General features: G+C 46.5%; 2 protein-coding genes across 4 annotated transcripts in view; one reads left to right on the plus strand and one right to left on the minus strand.

Moving 5' to 3' along the window:
* Positions 1-4,151: 4,151 nt before the first annotated feature.
* Positions 4,152-12,633, plus strand: LOC108157691 (allatostatin-A receptor). Of its 2 annotated transcripts, XM_017289859.2 has the most exons (5): positions 4,152-5,694; positions 8,413-8,691; positions 8,762-8,920; positions 11,139-11,240; positions 11,995-12,633. In XM_017289859.2, the coding sequence occupies exons 1-5, from the start codon at positions 5,155-5,157 to the stop codon at positions 12,088-12,090; spliced, it is 1,176 nt and encodes a 391-aa protein (XP_017145348.1). In that variant the 5' UTR covers positions 4,152-5,154; the 3' UTR covers positions 12,091-12,633. The 2 variants fall into 2 exon arrangements, with proteins under 2 accessions (XP_017145348.1, XP_017145349.1); XM_017289860.2 differs by lacking the exon at positions 11,139-11,240 and having other exon boundaries at positions 4,154-5,694; positions 11,995-12,629.
* Positions 12,634-15,325: 2,692 nt separating this feature from the next.
* Positions 15,326-18,021, minus strand: part of LOC108155943 — a 41,043-nt gene continuing 38,347 nt past the window's right edge. For both annotated transcript variants that reach the window (XM_017287106.2, XM_017287107.2), the window contains 2 exons: positions 17,556-17,824; positions 15,326-16,654 (listed from right to left, as the gene is read on the minus strand). In XM_017287106.2, the coding sequence (XP_017142595.1) occupies positions 16,208-16,654; positions 17,556-17,824 (716 nt within the window). In that variant the 3' untranslated portion in view covers positions 15,326-16,207. The remainder of the gene's footprint in view (positions 16,655-17,555; positions 17,825-18,021) is intronic.

Consider the following 18,021-nt stretch of genomic DNA (forward strand, 5'->3'; position numbering starts at 1 on the left):
ACTGGGTTTCCTTCTCTGCAATTGTTGCCGGGGCAAGGAGTCGCAAATGTAATTGAGTTGATGACAATGCCACTGACTGCGCGGCGCGCGCTTCCGGCAATTTTGATGGCCTCCGGATGCAGTCGACAAAAAGGCAAAACCAAACAAAATAGAAACAAAACAGAAGTCTATGGTGTGGCAGTTGCAGGAGACGAAAGAGACGGAGTGGTAGTGCAACTTGCAACCTAAGATTTGTTTTGTTTCACCATTCTTGTGGTAATAAAGCGTAAAAGTTAATTTTGTATCTCAACAAAGGCAACAAGTGTGTCCAGAGGACTGACAAGTTCGGGACTGGGACTGGGGCTGGGACTGCGACTGCCGAGTACTATTTCCCTCACAATGGAAAATGCTGTGGCAGCTGCAGCGGCGCGTAAAAATCACATTTTTCATGGAACTTAATAAAAAGAAAACAAAAAAAACCCCACCTCTCCAGTCGGAGGAGGTCTAACAAGTTGCAGCTTTGACTGTGGCCATGTCCACCGCCCCACCGACCCTCCGCACCTCCGTACCAACAACAGGCTTCACTTTCGCGGAAGCGACGTTTAGTTATTGTAAAGTTATGGCCGCCCCGCAGTTTGCGGCGTTTTATTGTCCTGCACCTGCACCTGCAGGACACAATAGCCCGGACTCAGAACTGGACTCTGACTATGGCGCTGGTAATAAAACGGTGAGGCACTAGAAAATTTCATTTTCTATAAAGTTTCACCAGGTAATTGCTTAAATTCCTAGACCACTTTAAGATGCCCGTCAGCGTCGGCGGGTAGCTAAAATGGTGCAGTCCTTGACTCGAATGCTTTGGCCATGTTTGGTTCAGGAATTTTGTATTGCTTTCAAAAAGTTGCGCTATCATTGAGTGGCCAGAGCTCGGCTCAAGGACGGACCTTAATTATGAACAGATGAACGGCAGCAGGGATACGCCCCAGTCCGAGTCCCTGTGCCTGTGCCTGGGCCATGGAAAACTTGATTATTCATTTGAAGACTCATTTTATTATCTGCATAAATCTTTGCCGAACCCACGAACCAACTTTCTGTTTACTTTAGCTTCATCCCCACGGCAACCCACTCACCAGAGGGCGGCAACGAAGACAAAAAAGAATCCATCATTCACTGGACTGGCGTGGGTGGCCGCATTTAAAACATCTTGATTAAAAAACTAAAAAAATGGAGAGTGGAACGGTGGGAAAGGCGCGCTCGGTGAAATGGTGAAATGGTAAAATGAAAGCCAAATGCAAACTCAGCGCATTCTAAGTGAGCCAGCGGACAAAACAAAAAGAATATTCGTGAAAAAATGAAATGAGCGAAGGCTAAAAAACTTATAAGCCGCAAGCGTAAAGCGAAGTTACGGACCGACCAACCGACCGGCCCACGGAGGCGGAACAGCCAAAGGGTGAATGTGGGGGACGTGGGTGCTTCAGAGGGAGCGCCATTTAAAAAGGGATTTCAAAATTAACGTCCATCAGGCAAGGCAAGAAAAAAGTCAATTTGAATGATTAAATAGCGAAAGCTGTGTAAAAGTTATGTCGCCGGCTCTCCATTGGTTCTTCTCGGTTCTGTTTCTGGTGCAGGGATCCAAATCCCATTTCCATTCCCTTTTCCGGATGAATCTGGATCCGGACCTGACCGGACCGGACCGGACCCCACCCTACAGCTAACAGCTAAGAGCAACAGCAACAACAGAAAAAAGCGATTAGTGTGGTCTTTTGTGTGGCTTAAGTATCGCCGTTGCTTATTTTTTTGGGGCACTCTCATGCGGATTTACATTTATTAATTCTTGTGCGCCGTCCCTCAGGGGCGACAGCTTCCCCCAAAAAGGGTCAGGCTTCTGGGGAATGGAAACTGCACCCAAAACTGAAAGCTGTATACGTATGTATGTGTGTGACTGGGATATATACTTACTGGTAAATAAAAACATGTGAACGTTAGCACAAAAAGGCGATAATCCATCATTTTCGGCACAAGTTGACTGCGAAACCATGGGACCTTTCGCGTCCCTCAGACCAAAAGTTGAGGCTACTTTTAAAACTTTACTGAAGCCTAATGCTGATGGGAACCTTAAACTGTCAGAATGGGGTCGAAATCAGTTGTAGTCGCATCAATTTTGACAAGTTTTCTCCACTGTTGATCCACTGTTTGCGTCCCTGGGTGAGCCTTGTAATCCCTGTCGCATGATTATGCCAAAAATGAACCAATCCCACGCAAAAAGGTTAAGCGCAATGTCCCCGTAAGATTGGGCGTTTCGTTCGCTGCTTTTCCCTTTATACGAATATATGTACATATATGTAGGTGGATGGATGGATGGATGGATGTGGAAGCCTTTTGTGCACTTCGACGGCACCCAAACATTTTTGACGCAATGAAATGATTTTGATGATAAATTAAAAAGCATTTCAATCACGTCGAAAGTTTTCCTGACATCACAAAAATTGTTGCTCCTGTTGGATGAGGTATGAACTGGTGGCTGGGGGGGAGGGGAGCAAGTTTTCTAAGTACGAGCTTCGAGAGTTTGAAGCGCTTATGTCTGGTTGCCATACAGTTTATTCAGATGCTAATTTAAGTGTGCGCCTGGAAGAATGCTTTCAATTTTGTGTGGAATGTTCGTGTTTCTGTACAACAAGCTGCTGCTGTTGCTGTTGCGGCAATGGCTGGTCGTCATATGATGAGCTGAGAGGATTTTAATCCCAATCCAGCTGCTGAAACACACCTGTTGTGCGTAATACTTGGACCAAAAATAAATTTTAAAAGTACGAGCATTAAAAGTGGAAATTATGCATGGTATTTATTGATCTGAAATAAGCTTAAGTTGTGTGTTTTGGCACACACAACAACCAGCTCTTCAACCAGTTTTTTGGTCTGCTGTTCCGGCATTTCCGGTTCAATTTTTCGCACCCGCAAAGTATGCAATGAATCAAGATGTCGGCCTCACCATCTCCATCCCCATCCTACTTCCGCATGAACACGGCCATGCCCTCACACCTCGCTGGCCATTCAAATAAGCAATGAACTTGCATTAAGAATTAAAGACTTCATTAAGTTCACAGTCGCAGGCATTAAATAAACATAATGCCGCTTGCCGCTTGCTGTTTGCCAAGACTTCGTTTACTTTTTTCACCATTTTGTTGCCGTTGCCGTTACCGTTGCTGTTGCTGTTCATGGCGCTTAATTCGCTTTTAATCTCATCAGGTTGGCGACGTCCTCGTCAGGGGCGCACCGAGGCATGCCCCACATCAAGACAAATGCCGGGAGACAGCAGCTCGGCCGCAGATTTGATGGGGCCACAGCTGCCGCTGACGCTGACGGTGACGGTGACGCTAACTCTGGCGTCTGCGCTGGCTTCGGCGTCTGCAGGTGACAGGTGAGTGTGCTGGCAGTGGCAATAAAAAGCATGTAAATGAGGCTTCGAGCTAGGACAAGACACAGAGTCTGTATCTCTGTTCGGTTCTGCTCTGCGGTTATATAATGTTGTGACATGATGTCCCCGGCGTCCGTCCAACGGTGTAAACGGTGTTAACCCAGTCGCTTCTGGGCCAGAGCCTGCCACCACCCACCGCCAGTGGGGCGATAAGAGCAGGCCGATAAGCCCCAGTAGACATTATGTAAGCCATGGGGCGGAGAAAGTGCTTCCTAGGGGCGTGAACCGAACGCGTGCCTCTGCTTTTTATTTACTTTTTTTCCCCCTCTGCCAGTTAATCAGAGAAATTAAGCAAAGTACTAAAGAACTGCTACGCAGAGCAGCGACGCTCGCCGAGACGCCAGCTGTGCGGCAGACGTAGGCGTAGGCGTTGACGTTGAAGCTGAAGCTGACGACATCGACGCGGACGCGGACCTCAAGCTGTGCAACACAATGGCAACAGTGTCAGCGTGAAGCGGGAATCCAGAACCAGTCGAGATTGGCGACCATTTGTTGTAGCTCTTAACGATCCCCAGGCCAACTGCTGGGGCAGTGGAGAGCAAACAATCCGACCATCCAGCTGCGGCGGAGAGCAATGGCCACCCAAAGTACTCTTTCCATATAAAGCATACGCCGTGTGTTCCTGGCGTCGCTGCTTCTGCCGCTGCTCCGGCTGCCAGCGGCGGCAGCGTCGTTGTAGTCATCTGTGGCACAGACCATCCAACAATCAGTAGAGCGCTGGAAACGAACGCGTGCAGTTTGGATTTTTGATTTTTGGCCCAAATAGTGGAATCAATCAAACGAAACAAAAAGTCCAAATTAAATTGTGGATTCTTCTATCCATAGTGTTTGCCATAGTGAAATGATAGTATCTCTTTGCGAATTCTACTGAGGAGAGGACCGCCGGTGGAACGTGTTGTTTGGCAACACAAAAATTTATGCCATTAGTTTTGTCCATAAAAAGCGAAAACCGTAAACAGAAAACAGAAAACCGAACCGAAACCGGGCCGAAACGGAGAAAGACATCATATTGAATTTATGGTATAGGTGCAGCGTGGATGTCGCTGTCCCCCCACTCGGCATTGGGGACTGTGCGGATATATATCGTATTGTGTCGTATCGAGGGGCCCGCGCCGGTGCCCGTTGTCAGGGTGTGACACGACACAGTTTTGGGCTGCGTCGGCGCCGATTTGCACGTGGCAGTGCCGTCTACCTTTCGCCGTTGCCTTTGCCTTTGCCGTGGCCTTTGCTTTTGCCTTCTCAATCGCCATCTTCTTTCTTGTGTGCTCGTGTCCTTTGGTTGTTGTCTTACCTTGTTACAATTACCGTTATCGCTTGCTCTCTGCTCTCCCTCCCAGTGTGGGGTGGGGCGAGTGTGATTGCCTTTGTCCACCTCGAAACGAATGAACGATTCCGACCCGGTCGCCGTGCAAGTGCTCCGTGCAGCAGTAGGGCTCTGAAGGTTCCAGGCTGTTCGTGTCGTGGGAATACTGCGGATGATAATTGAATTTTCTTTGCGGCTGCTTTTGTGAAAATCTCCTAATTGGAAATTTGTTATTTGAATTCGATGAACTGTGAAAGCGAAACAAAAACTTGAAATTGAAATTGCCGCAGCACAAAGGCTATGGAAAATTGAAAATGTCCTCCAACTTCTGTCATTCCATCAAAGTGCCATCAAAGTGAAATGTAAAGATCTTTAGAAACACCAAAGGACCTACAATTGCAAAATGGAGAACATAACGATATCATTGGCGAATATCACGAACGGCAGTGCCGTGAGTGTCACCCCGTCGCCCTTCTTCTCCGAGGAGGATCGGAAATCCATCGAGGACACTGTCCGCTGGCTGGTGCCGTTCTTCTTTGGGATCATCGCCGTGACAGGTTTCTTTGGAAATCTGCTGGTCATCATGGTGGTGGTGGTCAACAAGAACATGCGCTCGACCACCAATCTACTGATCCTAAATCTGGCCGTATCGGATCTCCTCTTCGTGATTATCTGCATCCCGTTCACGGCTACCGATTACATCACCCAGCGTTGGCCGTTTGGCAACTTCTGGTGCCGCACCACCCAGTATCTGATTGTGGTGACGGCCTTCGCCTCGATCTACACGCTGGTCCTGATGTCCATCGATCGCTTCCTGGCCGTCGTGCATCCCATACGCTCCCGGATGCTGCGCACCGAGCACATTACCATGATAGCCATCTTTACCCTTTGGACTGTGGTGCTGACCATCTCCATGCCGGTCACCTTTGCCCACGATGTGATGGTAGGTACAAATCCAAAGCGGAATACTTGATTGGGGGCCTGCTGTGCCTAAATTTGCTGTGAAGAACACAGGCCAGGCAAATTTATTGCTTTCCATCATCGTCACCTCGTTAGATTCTTAGAGCTACACGTCAATGCCGTTGTACTACAGATACAGATACATATACATATACATATACATAGATGGTCTGCCGATTCCGATTCCGAATCCCCCCCTTTCCTGATCAAATCCTGATGCAAATCATTTGCTTTTACTTGCCTTCTATTAAAGTTGCTTGCCTCTTTTTATGTTGCTTTGTGCTTTGTGTGTTTATATTGAACATTTTGCTACAGTGCGCGAGATGGGCGCCCGAATTGTTTTTGTTACTAGTTCGCTATTTTAAATTCATAAATTTTTAATTATAGAGCAGATAGCCAGCGAGAAACACTTGCCAACTGGCAAGGCGTAGGCAGGCAGTCCCGAAGATCCCAAATCTCTTCGGGGGCTGTACAATTTCAACTGTTGCTGTTTGTAAGGCATTGTGTGGCTTTCGCCCATTCAAATGTTCATAAATCATTGCAGGGCAGGTCGTAACAAGTGGCCATTATGAGAACTTTGCACTTGGAAACTTTGGTTGCACACTGCGTATGATAAATGTCTTCCATGGCCGCGACCTTGACGCGGCCGATGCGCAGTTTTCAACCTCCGGACCCTAATGGCTTTATGATCAATGTGGAGAGTGCGAAGAACAAGTTAATTGTTAAATAAACGCCACACTTTTATGAGCCAAATATACATTTTGCTCTGTTTGCATATGGTTGCTCTCCGTCCGTCATCATATCAATTATTATTTCATTAAATTCTCTGCGAGAGGCCGCCAAATTATCATAATTATAGCAGCTCGGCTCTCTATGTGTATTCGATTCCTCCATTTGGGCTAGCATTCAATATGCCACATCACATAATCAAAGCTTTGCACTTGGGTATTTTCCTGTTGACGTCACATACGGTCAACATTCCATTCCCATTCCCAATACCATTTCCATGCTCACCTCTTCACCTCTTCACCCATTCAAATATCAAGTTATCTTTACCCTCCCATCCTCCCATTCCCGCACTGCCCATAAACCAAATCCCACATCACACGCGACCAACTTTTGTATACTCTTGCAGGGGGGTGTTTGCGTTTTGGTCAAATGCAAATACTCAGAGCTATGCAGCACAGCCGTGTATGTATCACATAGCTTTCATATTTCCATGTTCTGGATAGGGTATCTACTGTTTCGACTTAGAAGTCCGATTTTCTTTCTTTTTTGTGTGGTTTATTTTGCCACACGCACGCCTCAGACTGGGCCAATCTCTTTTCCATAGTGAAAGAGTCGTGGGTAATTAAACGGATCTTATCGTCGTTTTGGCGATGAGCTATTTTATCTACGAAATGGTCCATTGGCTGCTCTAGATACCGATGCGGAGAAGAGGCTGTTATTGTAACCTAATATTTTATTAAATGGCATTTCACGCTTCCTTCTGTTTGTCTTTGTTTACGTATGCCCGTACCCCCCAGAAAACCTCCATTGGGTCGCTGGATTGTTTGCTTATGTGTTGGCCTTTGTCTAAGGATTAAGCTGGAAAAATACTCATGTGTGCTCTGCTTTGTTATCGCTCCTCATACAGATACACACGGGTATGGTATCCATCCATACTCGTACAACTCGTACACATACAAAGAAGGCCTCCGATAAAAAGGCATAATTAAGTCATGTTTGATCAACATGTTAATTAACAGTTTGCTATTAATTATTTCCATATTACATTTGTTGGTCTGCAGTACACAGATATGGAGATACTTATGGCCATTGTGTGGGTCTGACTGCGTGTGTCATTATCTTTTTATTAGAAATCAATAGCTAATAATCATAAGCGCATATGTCTGCCTATGTACGTCCCATTGGACTGACAGCTGTTCTGGGAAGAGATCTCCCAAAGAACCACATTAATGCATTAAAAACCATTGTCAAATATCTAAAGTCAATCAATCTGAAATACAAAGAGGCCAAAGATAAACTCATAAATCAGCTTTTGCGGGGCTGATGCTGATGATTTGTCTTCTGCCGGACGGGCAGCCTTGGCCACTTGACGCTGCGCAGATTTGAACTCAATTTGTGGGCCAACATCTTGTGCAGTGTAACAACAACAATAGTGCGGTAATAAACAAACATTTTTGTAAGCATTTTCAGCATTAAATTAAGGCAAAGATTTTTTAAATACAATTTTCTATATGTTTGCATACAACGAGCGAAGAGAAATCAGCAGAGATTGTAAACAAAAGCTGTGTACAAAAGCTGCAAAATATTTTTACGATACGCCAGGCAGTTTATGACTCTCCTAAGCGTCAGCACGGCTGTCTAGCCCAGCCATTGGAACAATCCCATTCCCAATCCGAGTACCAGCACCAGAGCCAGTCGTATTACCATTCTCGGTTCCACTTCCCTTTTGCCATAGCTAACGTACGAGTACAATTTGTCAGGCAAATGTCAGCGACAGAGAAACAAAGTCAGATTGCGAGTTAGTTGTCGTTGTCCGAACTATTCGTTTGACAGTTTACTCGTAGTTTTATTTATGACGTCTGGCTGCGGGGGTTGTTGTCTGGCTGCCTGTTGTCTCCCATGCAACTGTCACAGACAACATGACGTATGCGCAATATTCGATACATGCTTACACGATGATTGCCTTTTGCAGGTTCACTACGATAACACTTCCAACATCACCTATGCCCTGTGCCGGTTTAAGGATAACGATCTGCTGGATGCCAGCACCTTCCAGCTGAGCTTCTTCATCAGCACGTATCTGCTGCCCCTGATGATCATCAGCGGACTGTATGTGCGCATGATCACGCGTCTCTGGCGACAGGGCAGCGGCGTGCGCATGTCCAAGGAGTCGCAGCGAGGACGTAAGCGGGTCACCCGGCTCGTCGTGGTGGTGGTCATAGCCTTTGCCTCGCTCTGGCTGCCTGTGCAAGTACGATTTATAGTTCAACTTAACCCCCCTAATATCAATCATTAAATATCTATTCTCTTCTATTTGGTAGCTCATATTGCTGCTCAAGGCATTGGATGTCTATGAGGCTGATAGCCTGCTCTCCATCATCATCCAGATTTGTGCTCAGACATTGGCGTACAGCAGCTCCTGCATCAATCCGTTGCTCTACGCCTTTCTCTCTGAGAATTTCCGCAAGGCCTTCTACAAGGTGAGTAGCGAGGACACGGACACGGACACTGCACCGCCCCCAATGGAGGGCTCTTCAATGGCCTGGCATTTGAGTGCTCAGTCAATATATTGATGAATTGAATGCGGCACTTTCAGAGCATTGTTTCCCAGTTGCACTTTCATTTTATGCCACTTTTTATTTGTCATAATTTTTAAGAGAGCCATCGCACTCAACCCAGTTTGCATTTTTATATTGATTTATTAAGTGGTCGAGAGAAATGCCGCTGCGAATTGCTCCATAAGATCCCGAACCGAAGCACTTACGTTCATTTCCGCCCAAGCGCAATTCCATTCTTCTCCCATCCACCCATTCCCCATCCTAATGAGATTTTAAATGTGGCAAAGTTTTAATTCGAAATCAAAAATCTAAAATGCAATTAAATAATTTACGATAACAGCAGACAAAAGAAACAAAAGCAGCGAGAATCCGTAACAAGACTGGAGGCGCGTTTCCCCATTAATTTTCGGCGATCAGGCTGTTTTAATGAGTTAAGTGCGAAAAACGCGCATACGCCGCGTGGGCCGAGTTCTGTTTGGCCTTTATCACAGCATCATTGGCTGTAGTATCAGCAACGGCAACGGAATCACCATCGGAAAATTACGTTATAAATAGGTGAAATTTATAGCGAAATTCTCGAAACCAGCAGTCAAGCATGGCCGTCAAACTGGATGGATCAACGCAGATCATCATTTGACCGTCCATCTCTATTTATAAAGACCCGGCAACAGGGCGAACCATTCCATTCGAGAACATTTCGCAGCTGCTGTGCATTAAGACAAAGAGATCTCCCGGGCTCCCTACGTCGGCCGGGCATGTCGTGAACAGAAAAGAATTCCGTGTAATTGCAGTCTGGAAATATAGAAAATCTTTCATTCTATTCATTTAATGAAGTCCATCGGAGTGGTGTCGGGAAAACATCTCACATTTACTTCTTCGACATATTCTTTAAAAATTCACTACAAAATTTCCTTTATTAAACTCATATATTTTCCAGCTTCTAAAGCTCTCCTCTACATTAGTCTTCCATTTAAGACGAGCATCCAATTAGCAACAAAACAACAGGTATTCTTTGAATTTGAAATCATTAATTTCGTGCATTTAGTGAAATGCATCGAAGTGGCATTCAAGGCAAATATCTGCATTGTTTGAAAAACGATTGCACACTCCAAGGAACATACATATGTACGTATATTCTTGAGAGAAAAAATGTCCGTGATACATGCCGAAATTCCCCTGAATTCACTTAAATACTGTCTCAAATTAGCAACACATTGAACGAAAACGAAATTACAGGCTTTCCATTTCCATTTCTATTTTGGTTTTCTGTTTTATTTGGGGGAGTTTTTTCATAGCATTCTATGCAAATTTATTGACGCCCGTTGGCCGACATTGGCATCCGGTGATGCTCCGCTCAGAGACAGCAGGGACCTGGACCACAGCTCTGTTCAGTTCAGTTCAGTTCTGGGCTCATTCCAATTCAACTCACTTTCGGGACGCATTAATTCTTTTGGTCAGCGGCCATTTGCATAAACACAAAAAACGTTGCGGGACGCAAATCACTGGGCAGACACTGTACTCCACCCGCGCTAAGGGCCTGATTTTGCTTTACTTACTTTTAATTACTTTAGGGACAAACACAAGACACAAAACAGGAGCCAGGAGCCGCAGGAGCCGCAGGAGTTGGTCCTGTTTGCGGCATTGGAGTCATCGATGGCCGTCAAGACTGTCGACTGTCGGTTGTCGGTTGTCCGCTGGCGAGCGAGACTTATACAACATTTCCTTTCAATCATTTTGCGGCTTAATTTTAATATTTTAATTTGTTTCCTCGCTGCTACGGTGCGTGAGTCTGCTTTTCGGGGAAAAATTCTTCATTTTGTGCAAAGCTTTTGGCACTTTGCATATAAATTGTGTTCCGGTCATGGGGCTGGGCTGGACTGGTTTTGCCTTTCGCTAATTGATGTGTTTGTCAAGTCATTAAATTAGATTAATTACATTAATTAAATTGGCACACTGTTGTTTGCCATGCCATGGCTCCTGGCGCTAGCGGCTATCAGCTAGGAGCCTGAACTTTTTAGATTTTCCAGATCCACGTGGTCGGTGGGCAGAGTGTCAATCTGACTAATTGCCCATCTGCCCGGCACGTCCATTAGTCAAATCTCCATTCATATGTCAGCGTGTGTCTGTGTCTGCTTTCCAGATGGTCGGCTCGAGTTGGCTGTCCTTCCTCATCCAAAAACCCCTGAATAATGCAGCATCAGGAGAGCATCAGCAAGGAGAAAACACTTTCGAATCTATTACAGTAAGACATAGTTGGATATTTTGTACATATGTTTTAGCTAAACTCACCCTCAAATACCTATTGCACCTTTGTAGTTCTTAGATTTGAGTTTAATATATTCCCTTATAATTTTGAACCCCATTTGATATAATCAAATAATGAGCAAAACTGAACCCATACCAGACACCGCCCCACTGCCGGGGCGGCCTCATTTCCCTGGAGGCATTCTACGTACAAATGGAGACTCCACAGACCGCCGATGGCTGATGGCTGCTGTTGTTGTTTCTATGACGAGGCACTAATCAACAATTTCAGGCAGTTCAATCAAAGCGCAAATTCATAAATCATTTATATGCAAACTCTCACCCCCCACCCAACGCTCTCAATCCAATCCAAAATCCCAATCGCCCAGTCTGGGTCCCAGAACGGGTCTGGGTACCAGTTCTGTTCTGGTTGCTAGGCCATTCGCCGTTTGTCTGGCGGCATTTCGACACCTCAAACCACTTAAATAATTGAATATTGAATCAAATCTAATAATTCAAATGCAAAGCGAGGCCTTGACAAGGGAATAGCCTTCGTCCCGGCTTCGTCCCCATTGCAGTGACTATGACTGTGCATCAAAACAGATCATTAATCAAATAACTTGGTCCCAGAGTTCCCAGAATCTGCCGTTCAGTTGGTTCAGTATTTTATGTATTTTAAGCATTAAGTTTTGCCAATTTTCCATCATTTCCTCCCATGTCTCTGTCTATTTCTGATATTTTTGTTTCCGCAGGCCATTAACTGTTCGCATCGATATCAGAACTACACATCTGATTTGCCGCCGCCTCGCAAGACGTCCTGTGGCAGGACCTCCACTACGGGAATGTAAGCGACACCGAGGAAAGCAGTATCCTGCGATATGATTGACCGACGGCTGACAATTGAGTGAGGCCAGTGGAATCGGCTTCTTGATGAAGTCGATTGTCGATCTGGACACATGTGCCCTTAATTAGCGACCAAGGGACCAAAGCTATCATCGGGCACAGAACTATGAGCGCTCTTCGATTGGCTAGAATTAAGTTCTTTCTTGTACATAGCACCGTAGCTTAGTAGATTGTATTCGTGTCCTAGAAGGATATTATACTTATGGCACAGGAATATTCGGTGCACAAATATATTATATTATATGTATCTCCCCCGTATATAATCCTCGATGCAGCTAGCTATATGTGTAAGAAAATATGTTAGTCATTTTGTGTGCAAACAATTCAAGATTTAACAACCCCAATCGCGTGTTAATTTATTGCATTTAAGAGCCAAAATAAATGTTTATCCACTGGCATTTGAATGTTCACTTGGTGATACGAAAAATCGAGAATAATTGTAACGGATATTCAATTCAAAAATTCTGGCTAACCATCGATAAAGATTGAAATAAACTGCTCCCTCTGAGAACCACCTGGCCTCCTTGGTCTGTGACTGCGGACTCCTGACTCGAAGATGTGCGGTTTGCTCAGCTAAAGCCAACAGCACTTGAAGCCCACATTATGTGGGCCTTGACTTTGGCCAAGGAAGCAGGCTCAAGACGTTGATTGCATTTGGTTCCTTGAGGCGACACAACGATGGCGACGGCGCGGGTGGCGGCGTGTGAGCTGAATTAATTATGCCGTGTCCATCTAGTGGATCGTGGCGGGTATTGGCTTGAGTTTCTGCCTCTGCCTCTGCCCCAGTCTCAGTCTCAGTCTCAGCCACCGCCTGCCACGCGCACTTTTGCATAATTTATTCAATTTTAATAAGCGGCTCCGTCTAGTGTCGAGGCGTTGCTTTTTACACCAGGTACGACAGAACGAGAGTACGAGAGTAAAGTAATTAATGCGTATCAGTCGCTGACAGGTTCCTCTTCGGCCTGATGGCAATGTAATCAAAATTTCAAATGAGCTCCAAGGTGTGGCTGGCAAACAGAAACAGAGCAGAACAGAACAGAACAGAACCGAGCAGACTGGGAGCAGGACTGGGGGAACAGGTGTCAACATTCGCTGGGCAAATAGAAAACCAGGAAAATCAATGGATCGATTCTGCTTGGCCGCACCATAAAAGCGCACACTTGGCCGGGCAAAACTTTGGATAAGTCATTGCCACACCGAGCAAATAGCCAAACAATTCTGGAATTACAACAACCACTGCTGACATTATCATAATAACAATAATCATAACTGTGAGTGTAACAGTTGTCGTTGGGCCCCTCCTCGCACTCCCACACTCCCACATCCTCCGCTCTCTGTTCTGTTTAAAGCCATCCGAGTATTAAGAAATTGTGGGATATCCGTGTATGCCGCCTGCATACAAAGCAGCCACACTCCACCGACGGAGGAGTCTACGTGGGTGTCGGGTACCAGTCCAGAGACCAAATGGAACGAAACGAAACGGTAATGTTACACTACTGACCTACTCCTGGCAGCCGAGAGAGCCGCTCCCAGGACTTAAGAGAACCCCATCGAAGAGAGCGACTCCGAAAGGTGGTGAGTTTTCGGTTAACAGCAGCAGAGAGCGCGTCCTGCGAGAGCGGAACGTTGAGCAATGGAACACACGCTCTAAGCTCGATACTTCGCAGGACCTCCATTTGAGTCATTGGACTTCTGTGCGTAGGTCATGGCAACTGGGAGCCCCGGAGAGCCCGAGTGCCGGGCCCACCTGTGCTCGGTCAGTCGCACGCGGCTCGAACGGCTGCCAAGCCGTGGCCAGGCCCGGGGCCGGGGCCGCAATCTGTGCCTTGGCCCGTTACGGTTATTTGGCCAAATGAAGCGTAACCAAATGCTGATAGCCGGAATGTTGCAGTTTATGGCCAGAGCATTGGCCAAATTGCCTCTTGGCGTGCGGCATAATGGCGACAAGGGGGACATTGTCTTGACACTCACTTGGAATCAGAGAAACAACAGAACGGAGAGAGATAGCGAGAGAGAAAAAGAAAGAGACAGAGACAGAGACATGCACAGACACACCCACCGTGTGCTGTGCTCGATTGCATAATGCGGTCGCGCCAAAACAGAAAAACAACTTTGAACAGCTTTGCAGTTCATTTCGGTGTGCTGCAACTTCCTTTTTAACCGGTTTTTTTTGTCAATTCGCGTTGAACTGGCAAATTTCCGGCAAGCTTTGCATCCACACAAAGCCATCTTCCTGCTTTGTCCCACCGCAACAAACACATATTGTACGGGGAACCCACGCACTCACAAAAGTTTATCTGTCAATTTCAGTGCACAAGCCGTACGAGGACGAAAGGCGGAAAGCGGCAGAGGGCAAAACACATGCAGCGGATTTTCTTCAAGGGATACCCGTTAGGCGGGAGGGTATATTCAGATGTAGTGCAGGGGGGTAGTGAAGGGTTTTAGCCATCGGTAACCAAGTAACAGAACTATCGAAGAGTACACTACACGGCTTATTGACGTTTCATATAATATTTGCAGTGGAAATGGTAGAGCCATCAAACAATTGATTCCTAACTATTTGGGGAGTTTAGGGCCTTCACAATGGGGCTTTGATATATAGCAATATTAAGTAAAACGAGCTCGTTTCGATTCTAAGGATCTATCAGAGGATCCTACAATCAACAAAAATCACATTTCTATAGCAGATCAGACAGGAATTGCAGAATGTCTAAAGTTTGGGAGCATAAGTTAAGTTAAGATCTATTTTAAAGACTCGAAATTACTACATGGTCTATCCGAAAAGATACCAAAGGGTTTTCTTATCCGAAGGCACCTACAAGTTAAGTCATTCCTAAAAAGTTTTTGGTTTTTTTGCTCTTTGCCATGTACCGAGCTTCTTTTTCGATACTTTGGGTGCAACATTTTGTCAACTTGAATACTCTTTGTTGTGGAGCAGACGAAACGCTGAGCGGAAAACTGTTCGGAGCATCGTTACATGCGCCACCAGGTAAAAGTGCAAAAGTTCAAACAGATTTGCATACAGTGCGGAATGGCATCCAAATACGCAATCCAAATTTCTCGGTTAGTTGGCAAAGTACTTGGCGATGAAGTTTGGCTGAAGCTGAAATGCATTTCATGAATCAGATATGGCACAAGCCTTACCGGGTTTCCATTTGATAAATTATAATTCGACACAGGTTGGAATTTTGTCATTTTAGTATTTTATTAAACAAGAAAAGATATCATATTGATTATAATTGGAATAGACAAGAGACAAACAAGTGGTTGGTTAAGATCAGTGTCGAGGGGTAGAGCTGTTTGCATAATGGAATTTTTAAGTAATTTTGATTAGGAATTAACCAGGAATTGGTTTGGGCCCGCATACTAATGGCCACTAGCCGGTCCGCGTCCGCCGGCCAACTTCTTTCTTGCCTAACAAGCAACGTCATGATAAATAAATGATAAACTTTGCCCAAAAACTGACAAGAACATAATTTCCGTGCGCGTCCTGTGCGCGTCCTGGAACCGGCGTCCGGGGTCCGGGGTCGGGGCTCCTTGTCGAAGCCGCGACCACAGGAATTAATTGCGGGTCGCTCTCGCTAGTGGCCTCGTTAAACTTTCGGCCAGATTACGGATGGTGCGGGCCGTGCATTCGTTTGCAATAATTTAAATATTAGTTACACATAATGTAAAGCATAAATTAATTTTGTATTCGCCAACTATTAAAAAACTTTTGCGCTCAGCAGAAGCAGCCCCAGCAGAAAACCCAAGAAGGGCTGCATATCCGGCTCTGGCCAGGGAGGGCATCCGGCTAAACTTTCTCAGGGACTTTGTCCTCCTTGGGGCAATTAGTTATTCACGCTTGCGCTTGTCTTTGGCGCAAGTTTTGCAGCCGCTGAGTTGGTCGCTGCCGAATCCGTATCCCCTGCAATTCATTTCGATGCTGCGATTGGAATTAAACGTAAGATAAATAGCCTGGCAAATAGTGCAGGATGATTATATGCTATCGCTATCGCTATCGCTGTGCCTGTGCTGTAGCTGTGGCTGTGCCTGTCGGCTGTCGGCGCTGTCGGTCCCCTATCACAGGCTCTGCAGCATCCGGCCATAGACTTGACTGTGCTCGAAGCTGCTGAAGGCCTCGCGGAAGCGTTGCCTCTGCTCGCCACTCAATTTCGCATGGAAATCTTGTGCAGCTGTCACGAACAATGCAATTTCGTGCTGACCCAATTTACGGGGCGCTGTGGATGAGCCCGACATGCCCCTCGCCGACTCCATCGCTCCCACGCCCACTCCCACCACCGTTCCCGCTGTAGACACGGCCGCCTGCGAGGAGGAGTTGCCTGCCCCGACGCCGAGCACCAGCGGAAATAGTTTAATCAAATGCAGATTTATGGAAGCGGATAAAAAGATGACGCTGAGGCCCCAGACACCTTGCTGCTCCGGCTGGGCGAGGAACGTTGGCAGCGTGCAGATCAGCCAGTCCTGGAGCATTTGCAGGTACGACGAGTCGATGGCGGACCGAAAGACCTGCAAGATGAGAGACGGCAGAAGGGAGAACGGGTTAGTGGCTGACAACAACATGGTTAAATAGAAGTAAAAGCCAGCACCCCTCCCCCTACAATACGGAAATTAAATTTTATTGTGCTCCTCAAAAGGTGCGTTAGGCAGCAAAAGTCTTCAGCATACTTTGTGGCGAAAAGTTGGCTAATGAAATTCCGCAGCCTGGGATTCGCTTTCCCTGCTGGCCGACTGCCTGCCAGTGACAGTGCGAATTTTTGCCGATCCGGGATCCAGGGCAGGGACAGGGGCAGGCCGAGAGCCGAGGGCCGAGCTTGCTTTTATTAATTTCCATGCACGCACCCACAAGACAAGGCAACCTTGAACCTAATGAAAAAATTTTATGGCACCACAGTGGTCGCAGTCGGAGGCGCCTCGCATTCGCAGTATTGACCCACATACCTGCCCGACTGACCGGCTGGACAGGGGCCAAGCTGTAGCCATGAATTCCATTAATTTTCAAGCTACCAAAAATTCCACAGACGCACACGCACTCCCACACATGTGGTAGTGGCAGTGGCAGTGGCAGTTGGCAGCTGGCGGCAATCATTTTACCCTTTCGACTTGCGGCCGGAGGAGGCATTAGCGCTGCATTGGCCCCATTCCGTTCCGGTCTCCAGGCACAGGGCACAGGACACAGAGCCCAGGGAGCTGGTCGAGGAGGACTCATAAAATGAACCCTACATCCACATATCAGAGACTGGCAGTGGCAGTGGCAGTGGCCTGTGGCGGTGGCGGTGGCAATGGCACTGGCCTGTGGCGATGTGTGCGAGGCCACTACGCACGAATGGCTGCTGGGCGAAACGTCTTTACCTTTTGCTAGAGCTTAAAATGGAGTGGGAATGGGGGAAGACGTCTGGCTACTACTCACCTGATATACAATCATGGCAATAACATCGCCGTGCGGTTGATTTATGGCCAGAAACTCCTTTATGACCTTCGTCAATATTTCATTCGGTGGCACTAAATCACGAATAATTTGGCACAGCACTTGTCCATAAATCCAGGCGGCATCTCGAGTCGATGATTTAATACAATGCAAAAGTATATCGACTTTATCGTTTTGCTGGGCTATTATCTCCGGATCGTCCTGGACAATCCCGTTCGACAGCTCCGTATTCTCCAGCTGTGCCGCAGACCCTAAAGGCACGCAAAACAGAACACAAAAATGTAGGAAGTGCCAACGTGAAAGTGAAAGTTTATAATTAACAAAGCAGCCTTCAAGGCACATGCCGATGGCCATTATTCACATGCTTGCGGTATTTCACACGCCATTTCTATGGCTGCTGTTGCTGCTGTACACCTCTCTCCTTTTCAGTGATTCCCCAGGACACACA

This window comes from Drosophila miranda, chromosome 2 (genome assembly GCF_003369915.1).
Source record: "Drosophila miranda strain MSH22 chromosome 2, D.miranda_PacBio2.1, whole genome shotgun sequence".
Taxonomy (NCBI): domain Eukaryota; kingdom Metazoa; phylum Arthropoda; class Insecta; order Diptera; family Drosophilidae; genus Drosophila; species Drosophila miranda.